This window comes from Poecilia reticulata, linkage group LG14, assembly GCF_000633615.1.
Source record: "Poecilia reticulata strain Guanapo linkage group LG14, Guppy_female_1.0+MT, whole genome shotgun sequence".
NCBI lineage: Eukaryota > Metazoa > Chordata > Actinopteri > Cyprinodontiformes > Poeciliidae > Poecilia > Poecilia reticulata.
In genome coordinates this window covers 13660967-13686321 of record NC_024344.1, presented here as the reverse complement: position 1 = coordinate 13686321, position 25355 = coordinate 13660967, and the positions used below count along the sequence as shown (strand labels likewise).

The following is a 25355-nucleotide window of genomic DNA, read 5'->3' as shown; positions in this document are numbered from 1 at the left end:
TATATTGTTAGGAGAAAAAATGCAATGTATATTGCATTTATTTTCCTAAAAAGATGCAATATATCATCAAGGATGCATCCTTGATGATACATCTTTCTTTCATCATTCATCACTGAATGTGGGTTGTTGTGTAATCTACATTTGCCTCTAACTCTTTAATGTTTGTGAATATAATTGATAAAATCAACACTAAAACACACCAGAAGTCTCACCTCATTAACTAGTGAATCAGGTATTAAACAAGCAGTGACCATCTGACTGTGGACAGACTGGTCAGGCCTTAAGCTCCACGCTGACCGTCACTAAGCGTTAGCACTAAAATAGATGGACTGATGGATACATCCCAGAATTAAAGTCAATATATTTTATAAAATGTTCATTTACCTTTAGCTGATACATTAACCACAGTGTTGCACGCTATTTTGTCAAATCTCTAACATGAGTGACACAAATTAGCATGCTCTTTTCTTCTTGATCCAGGACGACACCTAAAGACATTCAAATGTCTGACTCATCCCATAATACTTTGCACCTCATGTCTTAAAGCTCCAATGGCGTTTTAACACGTCGCCCACCAGATCAACCATCTTTTATTCACAGACCTCGTTCCAGGAAACATGTACTACTGATGATCTGATATGACCGCCATTTTATCACTTCCGTCCACTTCCGTCCTTACACACCACACACACACGCACGCACACGCACACGCACACCCCCACACGCCTACACACTTTAACCACACACACAAATTGTTTTTAGAAATGTGCTGATAAGTTTCGACATTGATGCTCTGTTAGATTCATGTCACCCCAATAGTTGTTAACATTGTTGCCAGGCAGCAAGACAGCCCTGAGTTTAAGTCTCACCCTGGTGTGTTTCTTCATGATGTAGTTTCTCTCACAACTTCTTCCCCAAATCCAAAAGTATACATGGTTATCTGAACAGCAATCTCTTCAGTCTGCTTCTGCTCGTTTTCCATTGTTCAAAACATTATGTATAATAATGAAACTGTTCTGTTCTGGTGGTGGTAACCTGCAGACTTTAATAGGTAACTGGGTAAAACCAGACAATATGGTGGTCAGCAGATGAATGTCAGTCAGTGCCAAAAGATCAAAGTTACTATTTTAACATTTCTCTCTGTATAAAATTCACACATCAAAACAAGAGAATGATTAAAAATGAGAATGAGCAAACAGGTTTTTTTCTTGCAAACTATTAAACAATAACTGTTCATAGCAACATGCATTCAAATTTAGTGGTTTTTGTTTATTTGGATGTTTCTGTGCGAGCCTGCAAAAAAACATTGCACATAAGGTTAAAATATCCCTGCAGTGGACAGGAAATGCAAACCACTATCAAGTGCTGCTGTCTCATTGGCTATTGTTGTGTGAGGTTGGTGTAAAAGGGAAGGAAACACAGAGAGGGATTACTAAGAAGAAGAAACATGAAACTTATTGATGTAATATATATTTTAGACTTAACTTCTCCTTTTATATGAACACAATTCAAACCAAGTAGAAGCCGTTCAGTTGAGCTGTGCAGTCGTTCTGGATGCCAGGATGAAACCTGCTCTGCTCTGCATGCTGGGCTTTTCCTGTAAGTACATCACTGACTTTCTACTCAGAGTTTAAAGAAAATGTTTCTTCAGGATAATATGTGACCATGTATCTCTGTTAAGATCTGACAGCGTTAATAATGGAACACTCGAGTCGTTCTCCTCTTTTTTGTAATTTCCATTGTAATCCAAGCAACTTTTGTCTCTGTTTAAGACAAAGAAACACTGTATGTAAAATTTTGGACAATGCGATCTTTTATGTATTTATTTATTATTTTTAAATAATTTAAATCTTCTAAAATGAATAAAATACCATTGTGAATAATATTCTTAATCAACTGACTGAGCCTTGATCTTTATTGCAGTGCTCAGTTCTCTGGTTCATGGACTTGCTGAAGGTAAATAAGTTGTTTTGGAGGTAACATAAAGATAGAAATATGATATTTGTGTTTTTTCAATGCATTTATCTTTGTTTTTATATAGAAATGAAACCTAATAGTGCAGCATAGAAACAAACACTGAAGTATCACAATTGTTTGTTGAGCAAACTGTCCATACTTAAATGGTAGTTTTTCTGTCTGCAACAACACTCTCTTGTATTTCTGGAATATATTATATTCACATGATTTGATATTCAGTAGATGAGAGGAAGCTGAACAAGAAAGTAAACTAATTTTGAAAACTATGGTTGCACAGAACAACTTGTTCCTCTTTTTGTCGATTTTCCGACTCTCAAGACTGTCCTGAAGTGTCAATTTATAACAGGGGTGTTAATCTCCGGTCCTCAAGAGACGCTGTCCTACAGTTTTTAGATGTGCCACAGGTACAAAACACTTGAATGAAATGGCTTAATTACTTCCTCCTTGTGTAGAAGCCTGCTAATAACCTCATTATTCTATTCAGGTGATGTAGCAGAGGCATTTCTCAAAGTTGCAGGGCAGTGGCCCTTGAGGACTGGAATTTAACAGCTGTGATTTATAATTTCAAAGACCAAACAAGTAGATTTATCAGAAAAGTACAGAAGGTTGTAAACGTCCATCCATCCATCCATTTTCTTTACACCTTTGTCCCTTATGGGGTTGGGAGGGTTGCTGGTGCCTATCTCCAGCTACTGTTCCGGGCGACAGTCTGCCAGTCTGTCGCAGTGTTAACGTCCTGATTCAACTAAATTATCATTTTAGCATCTTTGTTTGAAAATGAAATGTTTGAAATCTGAACAAAATAGTTACCTTAATCTGGCAGAATTTATTTTTTGTCAGTAGAAAAGCCTGAACCATGGCTAATTGGTGGAGAAACAAAGACTAACTAAATATAGCAGAACTTATACATTGATTTACAGAAATGAATATTCACAAGATCAAACAGAAGTTTAACATATTGTGATATTACCATTTACAGTACTATACCGCATATTGTACAATCCTGTTTAGAGTCATTTCATTACCATCCGTAGGAGCTACGCTTAGCAACACAAATGAAGAAAAAACTACAAACCTGAACATTTCATAAAAAATTAAAAGCAAGTCAAAACTGAAAGAATAGATTAATAAACTCTGTCATGAGGTATGTTGGGCTCACCAGTGTGTGTATGTACAAAAGTTTAAACCTATCATGGTTTTCTTTTTATATCATGCTAGCTGATGATAGCAATCAGACAACACAGCCTGTCGATGTCACTGATTCACACGCTATCAAACTTCCTGCAAGTGAATTATTTTCTGAGTTCATTCGTCAGTTTGATTTGCTCCTTGTATTTGCTGCACTGTGTGGCTGTGGTTAGAAATGGAGTCTTTCTGAATGGAGTTTGCATGTTCTCCTGTGTGGGTTCTCTCTGGGAACTCAGGCTTTTTACCCCAGTCCAAACATGTAAGTTTAAGTGTGTATATGATCGTTTGTACTTTGGTGTTGTCCTTTGATGCACTGGTGACTTTTCTTGTATGTATGTGATGTAAACAAACAAATCAAATAATCACATTTGTGAAAACAGAAGTAGTTTATTTTGACTTTTTTTTCTTACATCATACAGTATATGTAGAAAAGTGAGCAGTCCCAAAACCAATAATAATTAACAACTGTTATTACAGCATTTGTGTTTTTGATGTAAATCCTCAAAAGCTTCTTTATATTGAAAGTGCGTTTACTCCAAAATATTATGTTATTGCCGAAAGGTTTTATGTTTGTAAGACGTCAAACATTTTTAAGTGAAATTTGTAAATTCAAAATTTTAAGATACTATGACACCTTGAAAGTCCAAAAGAACTTTTGTTCTGCAAATTATAAGCAGTTTTCAAATAAGATTCACAGTAGTAAATAACTGATGGCTCTCTTGGGATTTATAAGATTATATTTATAATGACTTTTAGTTTTGATCAAAATGCTCAGAATTAGTTTTTGTCAGCGATAAAAACAAATCACTTGTTTTTATGTTTCTATAATCTGGCAACTCTGACAGCAAACATAACAACCTTACCAGCAGGAGGTAAGTACACTAATAACCTAACATATTGAAGTCTTATTTATGGTTTGATGAGAAAATAGTAATAATAATAATAATAATAATAATAATAATAATAATAATAATAATAATAATAATAATAATAATAATAATAATAATAATAATAATAATAATAATNATAATAATAATAATAATAATAATAATAATAATAATAATAATAATAATAATAATAATAATAATAATAATAATAATAATAATAATAATAATAATGCATATTATTTGATAGCACCTTTCAAAACACCCAAGGAGACTTTGCAACATTAAAAACACAAATTGAAAATTAAAGAAATGGCTACAAGACACAAAACCACAAAATAACTGCACAATTAAAGTGAGAAGGCTAACTTGAACAGATTAGTTTTGTGTTGTGCTTTGAAGGTTAGAAAAGGGTCAATATTACGGATGTCAAGGGGAAGAGTGTTCCAGAGTTGGGGAACAGAGTAAGAAAAGGCTCTTTTCCCATGGTGCTGAGACGGACAAGAGGCACACTGAGGTGGATGAAAGAGGAAGAACGAAGGGAACGTGAATGGCTGATGATATGCAGAAGATCAGACAGATGAGGAGGGGCAAGGTTGTGAACTGCCTTAAATGTAAACAACAGGATTTTAAATTAAATTCTGAAAGAAACAGGAAGCCAGTTAAGTTGTTGTAAAATTGGAGTAATGTGGTTGAATTAGGCTGTTTTGGTTATAATGCGAGCAGCAGAGATTTGAACAAGTTGAAGTTTATGGAGAGCTTTATGAGGCAGACCAACCAGGAGAGAATTGCAGTAATCAATTCAAGAAATAACCAGACTATGGACCAAAACGGATGCAGAGTGCAGGGAGAAGGAAGGACGAAATATTATATTGCCAAGATGGAAGTGTGCAGACCAGATAATATTATTAATATGAGATTCATAAGAGACAATACTGTCAAGAATGGCACCCAGATTTTTAGCCTGAGGGTTTGGTGAGATCAGAGAACTGTCAATTGTGAGGGTAAAGTTGTTGACTTTAGATAGTGTAGGTTTGGTGCCCTTGAGCAAAAACTTGGTTTTAACATTGTTTAATTTCAGGAAGTTCAATGTAAACCAGGATTTTATTTAATCTGAACAGGAAGTGAAAGGGGAAAGTGGTAGAGAAGAATCTGGTGCAGTGGATAAAAACAGCTGGGTGTCATCAGTAAAACAGTGGAAATGGATGTTAAATTTACGGAAGACATTGGAAGATATTGCCAAGGGGTATAAGGTAGATGTTGAGAAGAAGGGGTTCCTGGACAGAGCCCTGGGGCACACCTGGGGACAGGTGGGATTTGAATAATTTAAGTTGGAATTTACTGAGTGCGGCCAGAGAGATACAACTGAAACCAAGGGGTATGTGAGGGGTGTGTGTGTGATACCGATGGAAGAGAGTCTGTGGAGCAGGATTGTGTGAGAGATGGTATCGAAGGCTGCACTGAGATCAAGGAGAATAAGAAGAGAAAGTAAATCCGAATCTGCTGCCATGAGGAGAGTGTTAGTGATTCTGAGGAGAGCAGATTCTGTGATGTGACCAGAGCAAAAACCGGACTGGAACTGTTCATACAGACTGTTCTTGGTTAAATAGCAATGGTGTTGAGAAACAACTGTTTTTTCTAGGATCTTGGAGATGAAAGAAAGGTTAGAAATAGGGCGGAGATTATTGAAATCATTTGGATCCAATCCAGGTTTTTTAAGGACAGGCGTGACAACTGCAGTTTTGAAGAAAGGATTCACATTGTTGCAAATGACTCCTAATCTAGGGAATGATGACTGTTATTGTTTTCTAACCTGCAGAAAACAAGGCAACTCTGGCTGCAGACATAACAACCATTCCACCAGGGGGCAGTGTGACATTAACCTGTTCTGCAGACAAACCTGCTGGTTTAACATTTGAGCTCTTCAGAGGACGTCCACCCAACTATCAGACCAGAGTTTCTCCTCGATCAGATGGAGTTTTCAACATCACAGAAGGAGGAATCTACACCTGCAGAGGATATAGACCTGGGGGAAACGTTGAGACAACTATGAGTGATGACGTTATTATACAGAACACTGGTGAGTTGAGAAATGGATTTTTGATTAAATCCGCACTGTCTGGGATCAAAAGATATATTTGCTTAAAACTGTGTCGCAGCCTTCTATTTTCCAAAAACCAAAATTCCAACAAAGGCCCTGGATGTTAACAGGTGGTTTGATTTGAACACACTTCTGACTTGATTTGTTTTGAAAAAATATATTCATTTCTTGCAAAAAAAAAAAAATTAGCGACAAAATAATTACCAAAAATGTCATACAACTTAGCCAAATACGAAAGTAAACTTAATGTGAAGTTTCAAGTACAAAAAAGTGGTTAAAAAATCATTGACAAAAACCTCCCATCAACACACCAAACATTTGCCAAACACTGCCTCCACCAAGCAACCAGTGTGTTTTTAATTACATAAATTAATGGGAGATTCTAACCAATTGCCAGCATAATCTAATCAATTAAAATATACAAATTAACTACAGATTTTGAATCTAAATTAGTTTAAATAAATTCTAACTTCCCAAAATAGAAAACTAAATTAGTAGAAATTACAATTTGCAACATTTACATAAAGGGCCACAACACTATGTAAAGAACTTGCGTTTTGATAAATTTGTGACTGTGCAGAAAATTTACATTGTCATGAGCATTTTACATAAAACAGGATTTTACATAGAGATTGAGAGTATTATGGACAACACTGACCATTCTCTTTATGATGCTGTCAACGATTAACAGTGTCTTCTCCTTCAAATGTGCAGTAATACACATTTGAAGTGATGGCTTCCTGCCAAAGCCATCACTATCCATCTACAATAAGCATTTGAATAATCTTCCCTTATCGATCCCAAAGGGAAATAGAACAAGATTCAGTTTCACTTTAGGATCAATAACATATTTTTGAATTGAAATTAATTTAAATCATGAATTTCTATTAAGGACTGCAGAACAGTATCGGGCTGATAAAACTGGTTAAATAAAAAACAATTTTATTTTAGGTTCTATTTACTTTTCAACCCATTTTATTTGTTGTGTTTATGGAGAATGCTTGATTGTATTGAATCTGGATCTGCTGACCTCAGTTACAAATGATACAATGCTGCTTAAAACACCAGTAGAACATGACTGCATGTGGAGTATATCTCTGTGTGTTCTTCTGATTCTGTCTTACATGTTAAAGTCTCAGTTTTGATCTGATTAGAAATTATTCACGTTGTTTCTAATTGCTCCAAATCTTATTAATTCTGATTAATGTTATTGCAGAAATAAAGGCAACTTTGACTGCAGACATAACAACCATACCACCAGGGGGCAGTGTGACATTAACCTGTTCTTTGGACAAACCTGCTGGTTTAACATTTGAGCTCTTCAAAGGACGTCCACCCAACCATCCGACCAGAGTTTCTGCTCAATCACATGGAGTTTTCAGCATCACAGAAGGAGAAATCTACACCTGCAGAGGAGTTATTACAGGGACAATGTTCATAACATCTGAGAGTGATGAAGTCACCATTTCTAATACAGGTGAGTTTAGAAATTTACCTTGAAGAAAATATTGTATTCTTTCTGATGACAGATCCATTTTGAAATGACAACTAAAAGAATTTTGTTACTCTGTCTTAGTTAGAGAGGACCTATTTTGTTCTAAATGTAAATATGAGTTCAGATTCATAATCTGTTCAATTAATAATATTCATTCAGCTGAATTGAATCATTTTGTTGATGTTTTTGCTGACAACACGTGCCGAAATATGAGAATAAAGCAAATTAATTCTATATCTTTACATTTATTTGTGTTTTTTTGAGTAGTTATGGTGCACATTGAGATTAACGTTGTTCCAAGACATTTTATTGATACAGTTTAGTGAAATTTATGATATGCAATTTGTGTTAAATGACACATCAGAGGAAAAAAAATCCTAGATTGACATTATTATTACAGGTGTTACACTATCTAATTAACTGATTAGTTTTCAGACTTTCTTTTTTTCCTAATCATGTTTCTTGCTGTAGTTTCCAACAGAGTTTTGGTTTCACAACCAAACTGGACTCCAATATACAAAGGAGAGAGAATCACTCTGAGATGTGAGATCCAGGATGGAGGAACTGAGTGGACGTATGAATGGAAAAAAAACAACACAAACTCTCAATCATCTAGTGAACACATGATCATCACAGTTACTGAGGCTGACAGTGGAGAATACAGCTGCATGGGTAGAAGAGGCTACGAGTTAACAGGATGGAGTGAAGCCATAAAACTGACAGTATCATGTGAGTCAGACTGACCTCCACTCATCCTGAAAGTGTCTTTAATCTCCTGATCTCCATAAAATAAACAGAACTCAATAATAACTCCATTTATTCTGTGGGAGAACAGAAAGAACTGACAGGAGGCTAAACTGTGACTTTTGTCAGAGTTTTATGAGGAATAAAATCTATTTTCCATCCATAAAGGAAAATGAACAAGAAGCTTAAAGAGAAACTGGATTATTTCAGAGAGAGATTAGGGGTTTAGTGATTTTACAGATGCAAAATGTTTTGGAGTAAAATATTTTATGAAAATATTTACTAATATAATTAGATTTTGATGTTCTGCCTTGGAGCTGTGGCTCATTTAAATATGGAGATTTATTTTTCAACAAATCTTCATTTACAGGGAGCTCCTAATTTATGCTTGGTTCTCACAATTGATTGATTTATTCATTGATTCATTGATTCAGTGATTCATTCATTCCTATTGGTTCTGATAAAGAACATCTTGCCTACATTAGACAGCGCCAGACTTTTTGTATAATCTGTGTTAAATAAGCTACAACCAAGCCGTGTGTTGTTAAATTACAGGTTGGTCTGTTTGCCACTGTTCTAGTTTGATTTGCTGCTGAAATAATCTAACTGGACTTGAGTTTGAATTTTCAGGTCAGATGTGGAATTTCACCAAAATGATTAATGCAACAATTACATTTCCCCCAGCTCTCATTGATAAGAAACATGATAGAAAATCTAGTCCATCATGCAGAGTTCATATTTCTCAGTTTGAAAAATCTAAATGTTAAATTTTGGTGTAGATATTTTTATTAGAACAAAATGATTCCAGAAATGAGTAATAATTCATATTCTATTTTTTTTTTTTATATATATTAATCTGATTTTCAAACTCAACAGCTCACAAACCCAGAGCCACACTGAAGGCAAAGGAAACAATCATACCAGCAGGGGGCAGTGTTACTCTGAACTGCTCTGTTGAAAGATCTACTGGCTGGGAATTCTTCTGGCACAAATATGGGCCACATTATCCTGCAGATGAATCCTTCAGAAACACAGAACCAGATGGAACCTTCAGTGTCTCAGAGGGAGGAAAGTACAGATGCTTAGGAGGAAGACGTGGAAGAGGAGACCCAATTTTCACATCAGAAACCAGTGAAGAGGTCAAAATTCAGAAAACTGGTGAGTTTAGTTATCAGGTCATCATCATAACAACACATCATCTTTGAAACTCAAATTTGTTTCCTAGTTGTTCAGAAAACGTAATTATTAAAATATAATCACACAGTGATTAATCAACGGGAAGAAAAATATTTACAGTTTCAAGATTCAACTTTTTTATTTCCGTTAAAACCACCAAAGTAATCAGATGTTATAAAGAATTTAATCTGATCTCAAATATTTTTAAAAAAATAACAACATCCTGTAATGAAATGTGTTCATCAAACCAAAAAAGCTTTTTTATTTCTATTTTTAAGTTAAATATATCTTCATTTTGATTCTAATGTATTTGTGCTGTTTACGTTTTCAGTTAAGCTCCTGATTTACACAGTTTAACAAATGATTTCCTTTACAATAAATAATTTGACACAATAGTAAATGTCTCCTCCTTCATATAACTATATATGTTCAGGTTCATTTTGTTTCTTTTAGTTTCCTACTTGATGTTTCTGTATGTCAACAGTTTCTAAGCCGACTGTGATCCAGCGACCCAACTGGTCTCTGAAAGAAGATAAAGTCAGTCTGGAGTGTTTTATCCAGGAAGAAGCTCAGTGGACGTATGAATGGAGGAAAAACAAGCTAAATTATAATTCAACATCCAAGATCATCACAGCTGACAGTGGAAATTACAGCTGCAGAGGAACAAGTGACTATCTCTTAGCACATTGGAGTGATGTCATCACATTAACAAGCTGTAAGTTATTAACTTATGACCTACAATAATCAAGCAAGCAACATTAAAATAGGTTTAACAAATTCACATAAAAGCAGCTGCTGCTGTTTAACACATTTAGTTTAAGTAAAAACACATTTGCCCAAATCATCTGAATATGCCTCTATTTGATGAAAATGCAATTATTAATATAAGCATAGCATTGTATTGATGAAGATATCTGTTGTGCAAGTGTTTGAAACCTACTCTTAATTTTGTCCCGCTTTGCTACAAGATAGATTCTTATTAAATAAAATAAAAACAAATCTTAAAGAATCTGCTGAAGAAGTTTGGAAGAAACATTGATATTGTTTAAGTGATGTTAGAAAGTGGGTTCTCTCAGGGAAAGTGTTAAATTGACACTCAAATGTTACTCTGGACTGTTGTGGTAAACTGCTAACAAGATATGTATTTCTATAGATCCCAATAAACCCAGTTTGATTCTACAACCCAACTGGTCTCAGATCTATAGAGGAGAGAAAATCACTCTGAGATGTGAGATCCAGGGAGGAACTCAGTGGACGTATGAATGGAGACCAACCAATAGAAACTCTCCAACATCCAGTGAATACAGGATCAACTCAGCTACTAATGCTGACAGTGGAGAATACAGCTGTAGAGGAAACAGAGGAAGGTTTTCCTCTACACCATGGAGTAATGTTGTTAAAATAACTGTGTGTAAGTTGATTATTTATAACTGGCATGTGATGATTTTTATATGACAGTATGTCCCACTTGGTCACATTCTAACAATATTAAAGCTCCTTTTATGGTATAGGATTTATTTTTTTCATTTGAAACAAAAGAACGATAAAGCAGCTTTTCCTGTTAGCACACAATCTAATGCTTTAAATATTTGTATTTTTTTTCTATAGTTTTAGAAAAAAAAACTATAGAAAGAAAGGGTTAGGGTATAATGTAGTTTTTTTCAGTGGGTTGATAGATTTTCATGTTTATTCCTTATTAAATATTACATGCAGCTGGAAATTATTGTTAGCTGTATAACAGCTTTAAGCCAACCTTTAATTTATCTTATTACAATAGATTCAGATTTTCTGAACATTTTTGAATGAGATTTTAAAAATATATACAGTATTAAAATATATATTAAAGAATCCAAAGTCCAAGAAATGGCTAAAAGGGTTTCAGAAAGTTCTTAGAGACATCGATCAAAGTCATCTTAGAGTTCAGTGATACAAGGAATAAAGATTCAATAGATTATATTGATCAGTGTTTCTAGACATTGATTTATGTGACAAGAGAAAAATGAAAGTGTTTAATGAAATAAAGTTCACATTTTAAGGAAACAAGTGTAAAAAATATGTTACTGAAAAAAAGGAAGTAAAATATCAAAATTAAAGGTAACAACCGGAGGGAGCATCGGTTATTATTATTACCGTTACTTCAATTTTAATACTCTATTAATTCTTTAAGAAAAATAAAATGAAGAGAAAAGAGAAAGGTTGTGGATAAAAGTTTGACCCAGTTTCTAATCTCTCTCCATCAGCGTCTCCCCCTCAGCCTGTCCTCTCTGTGTCTCCATCATGGCTGAATCCTGGAGCCTCAGTGACTCTGAGCTGTGAGGGTTTGGAGCATCAACCAGCAGGATGGAGGTTCTTCTGGTATAAAGCTGTTCCTGATCCATCCAAGTGGAACCAGAAACCGTTCTACAGCTATGAGCTGCTTCCTGGCAGCACCAACGGGACTGAGCAGAACTTCATCATTAATGGACCGACTCACACAGCAGGATTTGTGTGCAGAGCAGGAAGAGAACAACTGATTTACACTGATTACAGTGAACCAAAGTTTATCTGGTCTGCAGGTCAGTTTGTTTATTTACTCTCAATAAAACAAAGTTTTAGAGGTTTTTAACATTTCTTTTATTTTAAATGTGTTTTATTATTAATTAAAAAACAAGTAAATTATTTTAACTTTTGACACATTGGGAAGAAAAATATTTGTTCAACACAGTAAACAAATGGATCATTCATATTATTGGATAATAATCATAACTTATCCTGGATTCTTACTGTAACATTTCTACTTGTTTCATGTTCAACATTATAGAAATATCAGGTAAAAAGTGATTTTGTGAAGATTTTTGACAAATCCACAAACTGATTACAGAAAACTAAAGAAGTCAGCAGGCAGTCAGAGGGTTGGAAATAAAATCAGCCATCAGGTTTAGAGATGAATTAAAACATTAATTATTAGAGGCTGTTAAACATTCTCAAATAAAATCCAACTTGTTTTTGGAAAAGATGAAATTATTATTTCCATTGTGGTTTATTTAAATATGAATATTTTCAAGCAGAAATAAAAAGTTTTATCAACTTGCTGAAATATTTGCTGTAATCTTTTTAACTAGAAACAAATCATTTGTAATGAAACATTTTAAAGATATTTCTGTTCTAAGATTGAAATCCTGTCTTGTTTCCAGATCCTCATCCAGCAGCTTCTCTCTCAGTGAATCCTGACAGAGTTCAACACTTCAGATCTGAATCTGTATCTCTGAACTGTGAGGGAAAAACTGCTGAGTGGAGAGTGAGGAGGTTTATAGGAAGAGGAGAACTATCATTCATGACCTGCTCCATCTGGGGGAAAATGACTGGATCTACATGTACCATTAAAATATACTCGTCTGATAGTGGAATGTACTGGTGTGAGTCAAAATCTGGAGAGTTTAGCAATGCTGTCAACATCAGTGTACAGGGTAAGATGTGTTTTATTATGCTGTTTTTTTTTTCTTTAACCTCTTTTTGCATTTGAAAATCATAAATATATCTATTACTGTAAAAACATATTTAGTCAAAGGTTAATTCCCAAAAATAATTAGTTTTGAGAAATTATTTTTTCTTATATTCATTGTTTATCTTCTATTCCTTTATAACTAAAGTTAATGTTCTAAAGTTTGTTTGTTTTTTACTCGTTGTATTGTACATTGCTGTGTAGTTATAAGGTTACACTTCCTGTGAAACACTTGGACATTTATCCTTGAAAATGTGCCACATTAATTTTTACTAACTTTACTTTATTCTCCTCAGATCTACACTGACTCGCTGTACAACATCATATATATTGTTTTATTTAATCAGTAATGTAATTTTTTAGCTTTTCATGGAGATGACTTATTTGATTTTATTTCCAACATAAATGTAGAAATATGATAACATTAGATTTCTTGAAGAAACAACAAATTATTTCTCTAAAATTCCCTTAAACTGATTTAATGAGATTTCAACAATATTGAACTATCATAACTTTTTCAAATGATTTATTTAACAGTCTCTGAAGTGGACAGTATGATCCAATTAACTTCTAACCATTTACTGAACTTAAAGAAGCAAAGATCTGATAAAGGTTTACCTTTTAAACTGAGAACAACCTCAGGATGACGAGGAGGAAGATCACACTGATAAACTGATTTATCAGAGATCAGAAGATAATGGATGAACATTGGGAGGAAAAATTTAGAAATGACTTAATTTGTACATAATTTCTAACCCATTAACCTTTTTATGAAGGTAGTTTCATCAACTATTAGAGGAAATACTTGCAGAGAGTTCAATGAAGTACAACAATTCAGTTACAACCACTTATTGTTGGATAATATTTTACTTGATCCATGGAAACAGACATAAAAACAACCTGATCATACAATTTAATCCAATATCATTCACACCACTGGCAGATTTAGATTTTAAATTAGTTTAATTCAACCAAAAATGTGATTTTTGTAGGAGATGAGATCAACATGTCTCAATAGAAAATAAAACAATGCAAAAATAAGATAAAGAGGCAAGATCATAATTGATGTGTTCTTTAGATAATAGATGACATGTTAAAAATTATAATGTGTTTGGCAATATAGTTATCAGACCGTGTTTTAATTGCTGACCAGCTTTTTGTTCATTTCCACTTGTGATTTGATGATTTATCTTTGATGATGAGCTCTGGTCACCATAATCCTGATATTTAAGTCATTTTTCACAGATTCTATATCAAATTCAAACCGAGACTCCAAAACATTTTTTCAAACATCTACAGTACCACAACTATTAGATTAGTTCATTACATTAATTTTTGTGAACAAACTAAAAAGGATAAAATGTGACTACAAATGCATTTTTCCTTGAAGAATCAAACATTTAATTTGTGAATTCAACAATGTCACTGCAAAGTATAAAGCAGCTTAAAGAAATGTTCTTGAACTGAATCTTCTCTGATTGTTTTACAGATGATTATTATGATGGTATTATCCTGCTGAGTCCTGTTCATCCAGTGACTGAGGGAGATCCTGTTACTCTGAGATGCAGAAATAAAGATCAACATCTTCTCTCCAATGTGTTTTTCTATCATAATGATAAACTCATCCATAATGACAGTAGAGAGGAGCTGAATATCTCTGCAGTGTCAAAGTCAGATGAAGGTTTCTACAAATGTCAACATTCAGGAAAAGATTCACCAAGGAGCTGGATGTCTGTTAGAGGTGAGGAGGAGGAAAATGTTTGATGGATTTTATTCATTAAAATTGTTTAAATGTTAGAGAGAAACAAGATGGACACTGAAGATCTTTGTGTTGCTGATGTTTGTCAGTATTTTATCCTAAAGTCACTTTTTCTTCAAACAGAAAATGTCATACAATCTGCAAATCAAACACATTTCTACTTTATTGTTCCTTGTTTCCAGTAACTTTTACCACTTCAGTCAGCTCTTCATTTCCTGAAATGTTGATCGTTGGACCAGTTGTTGGAATCGTTCTCATTATTTTCATTATTCTCCTGGTCTTGTTGTGGTGCTGCAGACGATCCAGAGGTGAGACATTTTTCTCCTCACACTGGATCATATTGTTCATTCAAATATTGACATTCATTCTTCATTCAAACTAGCAGCAAGACAATTTGAATAACAAAAACACATTTATTTTTATCAGGTCTGCGCTGCATCAGGTAAGCAGGCATCTTTTTCCCCTCCACATTATAAATTATCATTGTATATTTAAGATATAGATAAATATAATGTATTTATTCTGTTTCAGGTCAAAGGGTTCACAGACCAGAGGCCAGAGTTCCACCACAAACCAGCCTGAAAGTCATGAATATAGATCTCTCTCTCATGGTCAGAGTTTTATTCATGTGTTTTTACTTACAATGATAGATGAACACAATCGGTTCCTCTTTCTGACCTTCTTTTGACCCAAATGCAAACTATTGTTGTTTTAATGCTGCTTTAGACAGAATGATTGTTCATTAACTCAAGATGATTATGTGGCTGATGTGAGCAACAGATGTTATGTGCAATGCTCTTTGCACATAAGAGCATTGCACATCATGCTATGCTACGAGATAGCATAGCATTTGCTAGGCTATCATCTCATTGTGAGATGAGCCAAAGCTGAGATTTGTTATCAATCAATCAATCAAATTTTATTTGTATAGCACATTTCAGCAGCAAGGCATTTCAAAGTGCTTTACATAATTAAAATAAAAACAGAAATAATCACTGAGAAAGAGAGAGTTTAAAAAAATAAAAAAATAAAAAACAAAAAACATTACATCATTAAAACGTCGAAAAGAAAGAAGAAGAAATTAAAAACATTAAAGACATAAAAACATGGAAGACATCAAAACCCGCACTCTAACCCTAATTTAGSCATAAGCAACTCTAAACAGGTGRGTTTTAAGTTGAGATTTAAARGCACCCAGTGTTTCAGCTGTTTTACAGTTTTCTGGAAGTTTGTTATGTTTAGTTGTTATTCTGTGTGTGTTTCTGTCTGCTGTGATCTAAAAGCATGAAGGAGTTCAGATTGGAATCCTGAAGAAGAAATATTGTTTAATTCCTCTGACAAAGTAAAAAATGTTTTTTTTTTTTTGAGGTTTTATGTGATTGGGCATAATAACATACACATTTCTAATTAACAAGTTTGTTTGCTGTATGTTTTATGTAGCTTTATGTTAGTTTTTATGTGTGTAAATGTCCAAGTGAACGCTTATTGCAATTCTGCTGTATTTTCTAAAATGTTGGCTGTGTGACTGTCTGTCTGGTTTTGCTGCTGATGTTTAGATCAAATTGTTCATGTCAAAGAGGAATCTCAGTCTGATTTTATATTTTCAGGAAAATTTGTCACAAACTTACATATCCTGTTTACAATTAAATTAAAATTATCTGATTTTTCCTCTTTCTATTCTCTGCAGAGAATGCTCATCTCTACGACACAATAGGCTCGGCTGAAGCTGCTGGAAATGGTAGATCAGATCTTTTCAAGATGTTTTAGATTAAATAACTGGGTAATTTACAGACAAGTACCTCTTTTTTTAATCTGTAATATTTCAGCAGCAGATGAACACCCAGAAGTTACATACTCTCTTATTGAAATGAAATCCTTTGGGAAAGAGAGTGAGTCTCACTTATATACAATATACAGCATGAGAAAATGACGCAGAATGGTTTTATCCGACATGTTGGTGATTATTTTATGATTTTGTCCAGGGAGACAAGGTGGACCAGAAGAGGGCGCTGTTTACTCTGAGGTGAAAACAGGAGCTGCAGGTAAAGCTTCATGAATGATACGATAGTTGATAAAGTTTATTTCTCTCAATAGCCAAATATTGTAGATAGCCAGCTTCTAACCTAAAAAAATAATATATAAGGCTTCTGACACCAAGTATTGCTTAAGTTTACTAGTGTCACTAATAAGTCATCTTAATAATGTATATTTAGAGCATAAATATGCTTTTAATATAGTTTTAAGTTAGTCTATATTTATTTCAATATATCCCAATTCAAAGGCCAAAATTGTTGATTAATTTACTCCAACTTTGAGAGCCACTGTCACACCATTACCTAGGCTGCAATGCAAGATTAGTTTAACATCTCACATTTTTAGTGCTTTTTTCTTACCTGTCTGTATGTATTATAATCCATCAGCTCTATATGAAGGAGCATAAATGAGTCAAATGTGTTCTGAAACCCGTTTTCTCTATCCAGACTCAGCTCAAACCTATGCTGAGATCGACCATCAGAAGAAAGTCAAGAAAAAAGCTACGGACAAAGGTCAGCATTCATCTGCAGTTCTTATTGTGCAAATCTTTTAAAGAAAATTCTACAGAATTAAGTGTGTTGGAATACTTTATTTATTTATTTAATTTTTTTGAGATTTGATGTTTTAATTAAATCTCTTCATTGACAGGAAAGTTGTGTCCTGCAGCAGCAGAGGCAGCAGTTTATTCTGAAATCAGATCAGCACCAGCTCTGGAAAACAATGCTGCCATGTAGGCTGGAGACTCTGATGGTTTATTCTGTAATTTATTACAAAACTCATAACAACTTATTTGATCGCACAATATTTTTATCCATCATAAGAATCTCCTAGAGAATCTGTATTGGTCATTCAAAGGGGAATTTTCTGAGATCCAATTTGTGAATGTGCTTAAACGTTTGTTTAGGTATTGCAGTGCAACATTTTAGAAAGACTCAAATCGTTTTTTAACACACACATTTTGCTTTGTTTTGTGTTTATTTCTTTCTGGAAATATGTTGCCATTAAAGTTACTAAATTTGATTTGGAACAGTTTGATTTGGTTTCAAGTCTTAATACCTCAATTTAACTTTTAAAAAAATGTTCTGGTTGTGTGTTTGTCGTCAAGCTCATGGTAAATTAAGTAGAGATTGGTCATTTGACTACAACACATAAAAGCAATATAAGATGATGTTAGACATTTGAGCACAATATTTATTTTACAGTCTCAGGTATATAGTTTGTTTTATTAATACTACTTGTAACTGAGCAACATTATTGCCCATTAAATCTTTGGTATGTGTAGAATATGCATCAACAGGCACCTTGGCAGATTCAAAATCAAATGTGCGAATTAACTCTAACCAGTAATGTTAATTAGTTTAGCAGTAGCAGCTGAATTGATTCAATTGCTGTTTAAAATTATGAAATATAAACATGTAAAATACAGGATCTTTTTATCTATTCTCGTCGCTTTATTTTACAGCAGAGTTATGCTCCTTCAGAATGTTTTTTTGTATAGTTTTAATTAGATATATATAGCAAGCATGTTGACTTTTATTAAAAGTATATATGTTTATAAGTTTTTATGTGTGTCTAAGTTTTTATATGTTTGTGGACTTCAGCAGTCTCTCCCTGTAGTGGTTTTTGTTTTTTGCTTGTGAGCTGAAATAAAAGTAATGTCATCAATGGCTTATTCAGATTTTTTCTCTTGTCATCTTTTTGTCGATTTCAATAACAGGTGATGAAATCCTACCAAGATGCATGCAAGAGAGAGAAAGATGAGGAGGGCTTTAGGACCCAGAGGACAGAGAGTCCTGGGTGGATATTGTGCTACATAACGAGGCGTTTCCTCTTATGAACCAGTTTCTGTGAACTTCCAGCAAGCATAAACTACAAGATAGTTTCTAAACCTCCTTAAGTGCTCGCCCCAGTGTAAATTCAAATGATTTAGTTTAAACTTGACCCAATCTGAGCCTCATGAAGCTGTAAATTGCTGTATGTAAATTGCTCTCATGAATGTTGATGTTACAGCTTTAAGATGCTACTGATAAGATCATTTTAAATATTAACATTTAAATATATAAGTCATTTTCAGTTTTGCCAACTTAAATTCCTTTGATGATTAAGTTAAATGCTTGTAATGTGACTGCAGTATTTTAAGTGAAAATAAATGTCAAATAACACTTTTAGCTGATTCTTTCTGTGCTGTGATGGATAAATGGAAAATCAGTTCACTTAGAGTAACCCAAAGTGATATGGAGATTAGAAATGGCTAATTATGACACAGTTTTAAAGATGTCCTGAAGCTGGTTGGTAAAAATAACATTTTACATCAATTTGAACATCTTATGGTTCTGATGTTTCTCACCTAATATCCAAAGGAGATGAACATCAGAGGTCAGGTCACACAACACTAAGCACTGCATTGACTAAGCAGATATAGGCTTAAGGAACTAAGAAAATCATAATCTTTCCATTAAAACAAGATTTCTTCTGTCATCTCCAGGTGAACGTTTGTATAACCTCACAGTAGGGGGTTTGCAGTGTCCTTTCCCTGCCACTAGATGGTGGTACAGATACACTTTTAAAACATAAAGCTACATGTTCATAATTATTTTTGTGAAGATGCTTTTCTTTATATTTGGCTTCTAGGTTTTGAAATCAGACAGAGGCAAACTGTACAGTTCGTCTTGGACGAAGAGGCTTAAGTGAGAATTGTCTCATCACATTCATATAAGAACTTGCAAGTCATTAGTCATTAGCAGATAGAAGTAAAATCCTGTGAAGCAAGTGCTGCCAGACTGACCTCCAGCATTAATATATTCAGTGAGTAAAGCCTGTCGATGCTTTCTATTTCACAGGGAAAGGTTCAGAGGCATTAGTTAACATTAGTTACAGCAACACCTACGAGCAGAAACCTTTATTTTGAAATTCCCATTTCATCCCGTCAGATGAGACGACAGAGAGCAGATAAACTCAAGTCATACCTTTGTCCTAAACTTAACCACTCACCCTTAAACAGCATTTATTTTATTGGGGTCCAGGATTTGGGCTCCGTAAGGAGCAGTTACAAGGCCACATGGGTATTTTGGCTCTTTTCTCAGTAAAAATGTGAAAATCAATGTTCCAGGAGTCATGAGTTGTGGGTAATCAGCTCCCATTATTTAATGACAGGTTAGTCATTCATCACTGAACTGTTTGGAGATGAAAGTAAATCATTAGAATAATACATTAATTAATATTTTAGAAATGTGTACAGCAAAAAAAAAAAAACACTTTTAGAAACTTCAACCTCACAACTTCAATAAATCTCAGATTTATATTATATTTTTTCTTAAAACTGTTCAGTATTTAACAGTCAGGTTTTTTCAATAACATCAAGAGCTTTGTGCATGCAACATGTTGAAATGTCTGTGCAATAGACAGGAAATAAAACCCACCAAATCTGCTGCTGTGTTGTGCAGTTTGTGAAAATAGGAAGGAAACACACGGTGGTAAGTATAAAACATGCTGGTGTCATGTATGTGTGGCAGATGTAACGTCTTCATACTTATAGTTAAAACAACGTAGAAACCATTCTGATGAGCAGAAGGTCTGGATGTGAGGATGAGGAACGCTCTGCTCTGCGTCCTGGGATTTTTCTGTAAGTAAACCATGAACATTCTGTTCAATGATCAAAAATGATTCTGCATGATGGAAATAGAGTTTAACACTGACCTGTTTCATCTTGTGTTTTCTATGATTAACTCTGACCATATATTACCTTGGTGAATGTTTTTTGGTTTTATATATTTTGTCTCTCTGCCTTCTTTTATAAAACCAAAGCAGTTTTACCCAAAATGTGTCTGTGGTTAAAGACTATTTGTTTTAAACATTTCTATCATTTTGATCAAATCTGTTCAGCTTCTATTTATTGCAGTTCTCAGTACCCTTACATTTGCACATGTTGATGGTGAGATTCTTTTGTTTTTTGTTCAGTTTCCAATATGTATATAATTAACCGGCTTTTTTTTACGTTTAAATTGAATGTATATTGTATATCAGTTCTACTTGTTAGAGTATCAGACTAATTGATCAACACTGGCTTCACTTGTGTTGAATGAAAGATCTTCAAACACAAAATACTAATAGCAGATGATTGTGTTTTTCCATTTGATCATCTCATTAGGTCAGAGTGAGTCCGAACAACAGACCAAATAAAGCAGAAGTAGACAGAGCCTTATCAGTAAAAAAGTCAATTCAGCAACATTCTGGTTTCAAGCACAAACTGTGCAATGTGTTTATTAATGGCTGCCCTTGTATCTTCATTATTTGGAGTTACCATGGTTATAAGATGTTTAACTCAAAATGCGCATGAGGAAACTTAGAGGAGAAATGTTTGTGCTTCTTCGCAAAATTTGAAACATTGTCTTTCTTCAGCACCGTATGCTGTCTGAGGTCTGAAGGCAAAAAGTTAAGATTGACAACAAAGTCACTTATTTCTTATACCTGTACTTATTTAACACTCAGCAAAGAGGCACGAACTTCAAACTTCAAACAGCCACCATTTCTGTGAGGAAGTTGGTGTTTAAATAGGGAGCCCCCTTCAGGGATTGGTGGAGCCATCAAGTGATGATCCAATCAGCTGTGGTGTGGGCCTCAGACAGGAAGTGACACAGGAAGATGTCTGTATCCAATTCCCACAGCGGAGTCAGCAGGCGGGAACGTGAAACTATGCAGAAGAGGAAAAAAACAAGACATGAAAATTACAAGCGTGTTGGTCACACAATTTAGAGGGCGGAGCTTAGCACAGTCATTACACACAACACCAAACGAATCGAAGGTGAACACTACAAACCCTAACAGAGCTTTATATTCTTTAAAACCAGAGAAAAAGTCTCAAAATCAATAAAATAGTTTAATCTAATTGAGCATTATAGAAGAAATTACAGATAGATGATTGGGGCGTAACAGGAAACATTACAGACAGAGTTCTCCATCTATGCTAATGTAATAAAATTATGAATCCAGTGTGTTTCTCTGGAAGGGAACATGTAGATGATATCAGCTCTTCTAGAGGCAGAGGAAGTTTTCTCTGCCTGACTAAACCTCAGTGACTCTGCATGATTAACCTGAAACGCTGGGCAGTTGCATAATACGATTTATGTGTACATAACGCAGTCTCGTGCATTTTGAGACTCATTTTGAGACTGCATAATGCATGAAACTGTAAGAGCTTTTTTCTTTGTCAAACCAAATGGACATTTTGAAACATTCTATGTGTGGTTTGGCTGTATTTAATGGGAGATTTATTGTAGTATTTTTACATGTGTGTGAATGTTTTAAAATCTCCACTTGCTGGTAAAATCAATTTTCTGCTGGAACTGATCTGTCATTTCTAAGCTCTTACAGGAAGATGTGCAGAGAATCCTAATTCCAGTTAAATAACCAGTATGATTCATGATGGTGTTACAATGTACTTCATCAGTTTACAATGTAAACTGATCTAATTAATTTTTTTTACCATGCAGCTTCCCCAGACCACAGACAGACATTTGCAACTCCAATTATTTAATAATTTGACACAAATTTGTATTTTTTTTTTCCTACTGATTCTGATCAGACGTCACAAAGGAACCAGCTACACTGACCTCAGACGCGAACTTCATACAAGACCCTGGTAAAAACGGAAAATAAAATTATTTTTTTTAAGTTTAAAAATTTTGAATTAAACATATTCTTTTTATTTCTGTATTATATATGACTACTTTTTGTCTATTCAATAAAAAGTCAACTTATAGTTACAGTTTTAAAACATTTCTTTTTTTGTCATAAAAAACATTGAATAAAATAAATTATGGTCACAGCAGGATAAATCCTATTTGTTATATTTCTAACCAGAGATTTCTTTATGTGAACAGCTTCCATTAAACCCACTGTGATCCAGCAACCCAACTGGTCTCTGATGTTCAGAGGAGAGAAAGTCACTCTGAGATGTGAGATTATTGGAGGAGGAGGAACTGAGTGGACGTATGCATGGAAAGAACTTGATTCACTGTATCCTCCAGCATCCAGTGAATACATGACCCCACCACCTTACAGTAACAAATACAGCTGCAGTGGAGAAGAAAACAATCGGCAAACACAATGGAGTGATAATTTCTCATTAAATGTTTGTAAGTAGGTCATCTGTTATGAAGTGATTATTCACAATGTTTAATCAAGTCTCATTTAAACAGCTAATACTTTCTTACAATATTTTGTTTTGAAATATTTTTACTTCAAGGTTTTGAACACAAAAACTAAAAAATAGCTTTTCCTACATCCTAAAATCAAGCATAGATCAACTTTGTAGAAAAATGTTGCTACAGTCGGGTGCATTTTTCTATGTTAAACAGTGTTAGAAGGTTTAAACTTAATGAAATTCTGCAGGAATAAAATAATCCAGGGAACCTTTTAATAATTCTGGGTTTAAGATGAATATACTAAGGTGCTTGTGGTTAATAATAAAAAAGGGAAAGCTGATAGAAAAACAAAAACACAAAAACAAAAATTACTATAAAAGTCTGAAGGAATTTCTAAAACAATCACTTTTAAAGATGACAAAACCTTTTGCTTTCTTGGAAGGAGAGTGTAGATAATTTATGGATGGACCAAAACGTTTGTACAATACTGTCTGTATTTTAGTAAAGTTTTGTCTCTCGTATAAAATCCCTCCATCCTCCAATGAGCCAATAACAGCTGACAGGAGGCAGATTGTGATTCTCTGGCCCTGCTGCAGTTTTACCACTGTGGTTCCTCTGAGTTCAATTCATCTGATTGTCTGAAAGTTTAGGAAAATCACCAGAAGACTAAAAATAGTTCAACCTTTTGACAAAGTAGAAGATTCAATGATGATCTCTATATGAGTTGGACCTGTTCGTCTAATAAAGTGACTGATGGTTGTTATGAAGTGGTGCTGTATAAATGAATAAATGAAACTGAATTCTATTGAAACAAGTCAAATTCTGATGACTTCGTTATTTATGTCTTTGCCTCAATCAGCATTAAATAACCCCAAAGCCAAACTGACAGCAAGTGATATGATCATACCAGCAGGGGGCAGTGTAACACTGACCTGCTCTGTTGACCTCGGTGAAGGCTGGAAGATTTACTGGTTCAGACAGGAGTCAGATCAGCCCATAGGAAGCAATGAACCAGATGGAGTCTTCATCGTCTCAGATGAAGGTGTTTACAGCTGCAGAGGAGGAAGAGGAGATCCAGTTTTCTACACTGAAAACAGCACTGATGTCATTATTCATGAAATTGGTGAGTTTAGTTTCTGTTCATCAATGAAAAACAAATGAGCTCTGAATCTTGAATTTGTTTTTCAGTGCTGCTGCTTGTGATAAAAACCAACAGAGTAAAACTAACCAGAGCAGAATAACATGTTTGTTTTTTACTCATGATGCTTTAAAATGAAATCCATCTCACACTGCTAGCAGTAAAGATAACTGTTTGATCCTGACTGTTATATGTAGCAATAAAGATGTTTGCATCTCTTATTGAATCAAATTCATCAAGTTTTTTGGGAGAATTTTTTTTTTTTTTACAGTTTTTATGTCTCCCAATTAAACCAGTCTGTATTTCAAAGTGACGATTTGAGTCATTGTGACTGAAAGCAAACAGGTTGACAGAGAGGAACATTTAATTTGACTATTTTGACCATTGAATCAGATTGACTTTATACTCAAACTCTGATCAAATCTGAAGAAACAAAAGCGTAAAAAAGTGTTATGTGTTGTCAGTTACACCCCTGACAACACATAACTTAGGGACTTTATTTATTTACTGTATATGTAAGATTACAAGAAGCTTAAATCAGTATTCATAGCCAGTGTTTATTTCATTTATTACATTTCTAAAACGTTTTTAGTTACAACATTTTAATCGTTGTGAAATTCTAATATAATGACATTGATGTTTTATAATGTTTGATTTCGACAGGTAAACTTGTCCCTGTCCTCTCTGTGCCCCTATCATGGCTGAATCCTGGAGCCTCAGTGACTCTGAGCTGTGAGGTTCAACCTCAGGATGCAGGATGGAGGTTCTACTGGTATAAAGTTGTTCTTGATTCATCCAAGCGGTACGAGCAACCGTACAGCTATGAGCTGCTGCCTGGCAGCAGCAGTGGTACCGAGCAGAACTCCTTCATTGTTAATGGACCGACTCACACAGCAGGATTTGTGTGCAGAGCAGGAAGAGGAGAACCAAAGATTTACACTTATTACAGTGAACCAAAGTTTGTATGGTCTGCAGGTCAGTTTCTCTCTCTTTCTCTCTCTATGCCATAAATCAACAGGAGCCATGATTTCAGTTTCATTTAGTTATGTTGAATCTTTAATTGTTATCTTTAAAATGAATCAAGACTATGCTTCACGTTGTCTGTTCATGGTGTAGCCCAGTTATACCCCTCTAAAGTAGGTACGGGCCCCTGAGTTCGTTAAACCCAGTAACTTATGAATAATAACTTAATACACTCTCGTGTTTAAAACCTATGTTGAGTTTCACTCACCTTA

General features: G+C 34.3%; 1 protein-coding gene across 1 annotated transcript in view; it reads left to right on the top strand.

Moving 5' to 3' along the window:
* LOC103476154 (basement membrane-specific heparan sulfate proteoglycan core protein-like) overlaps nt 1-25355 on the top strand; it is a 77252-nt gene that overhangs the window by 3031 nt on the left and 48866 nt on the right. The window contains exons 2-16 of the mRNA XM_017308510.1: nt 5869-6129; nt 7367-7627; nt 8117-8374; nt 9266-9547; nt 10050-10280; nt 10719-10976; nt 11806-12120; nt 12739-13011; nt 14536-14787; nt 14988-15113; nt 15232-15247; nt 15337-15416; nt 16493-16543; nt 16632-16694; nt 16788-16847. Coding sequence (XP_017163999.1) covers nt 5869-6129; nt 7367-7627; nt 8117-8374; nt 9266-9547; nt 10050-10280; nt 10719-10976; nt 11806-12120; nt 12739-13011; nt 14536-14787; nt 14988-15113; nt 15232-15247; nt 15337-15416; nt 16493-16543; nt 16632-16694; nt 16788-16847 — 2787 coding nt within the window. The remainder of the gene's footprint in view (nt 1-5868; nt 6130-7366; nt 7628-8116; nt 8375-9265; nt 9548-10049; nt 10281-10718; nt 10977-11805; nt 12121-12738; nt 13012-14535; nt 14788-14987; nt 15114-15231; nt 15248-15336; nt 15417-16492; nt 16544-16631; nt 16695-16787; nt 16848-25355) is intronic.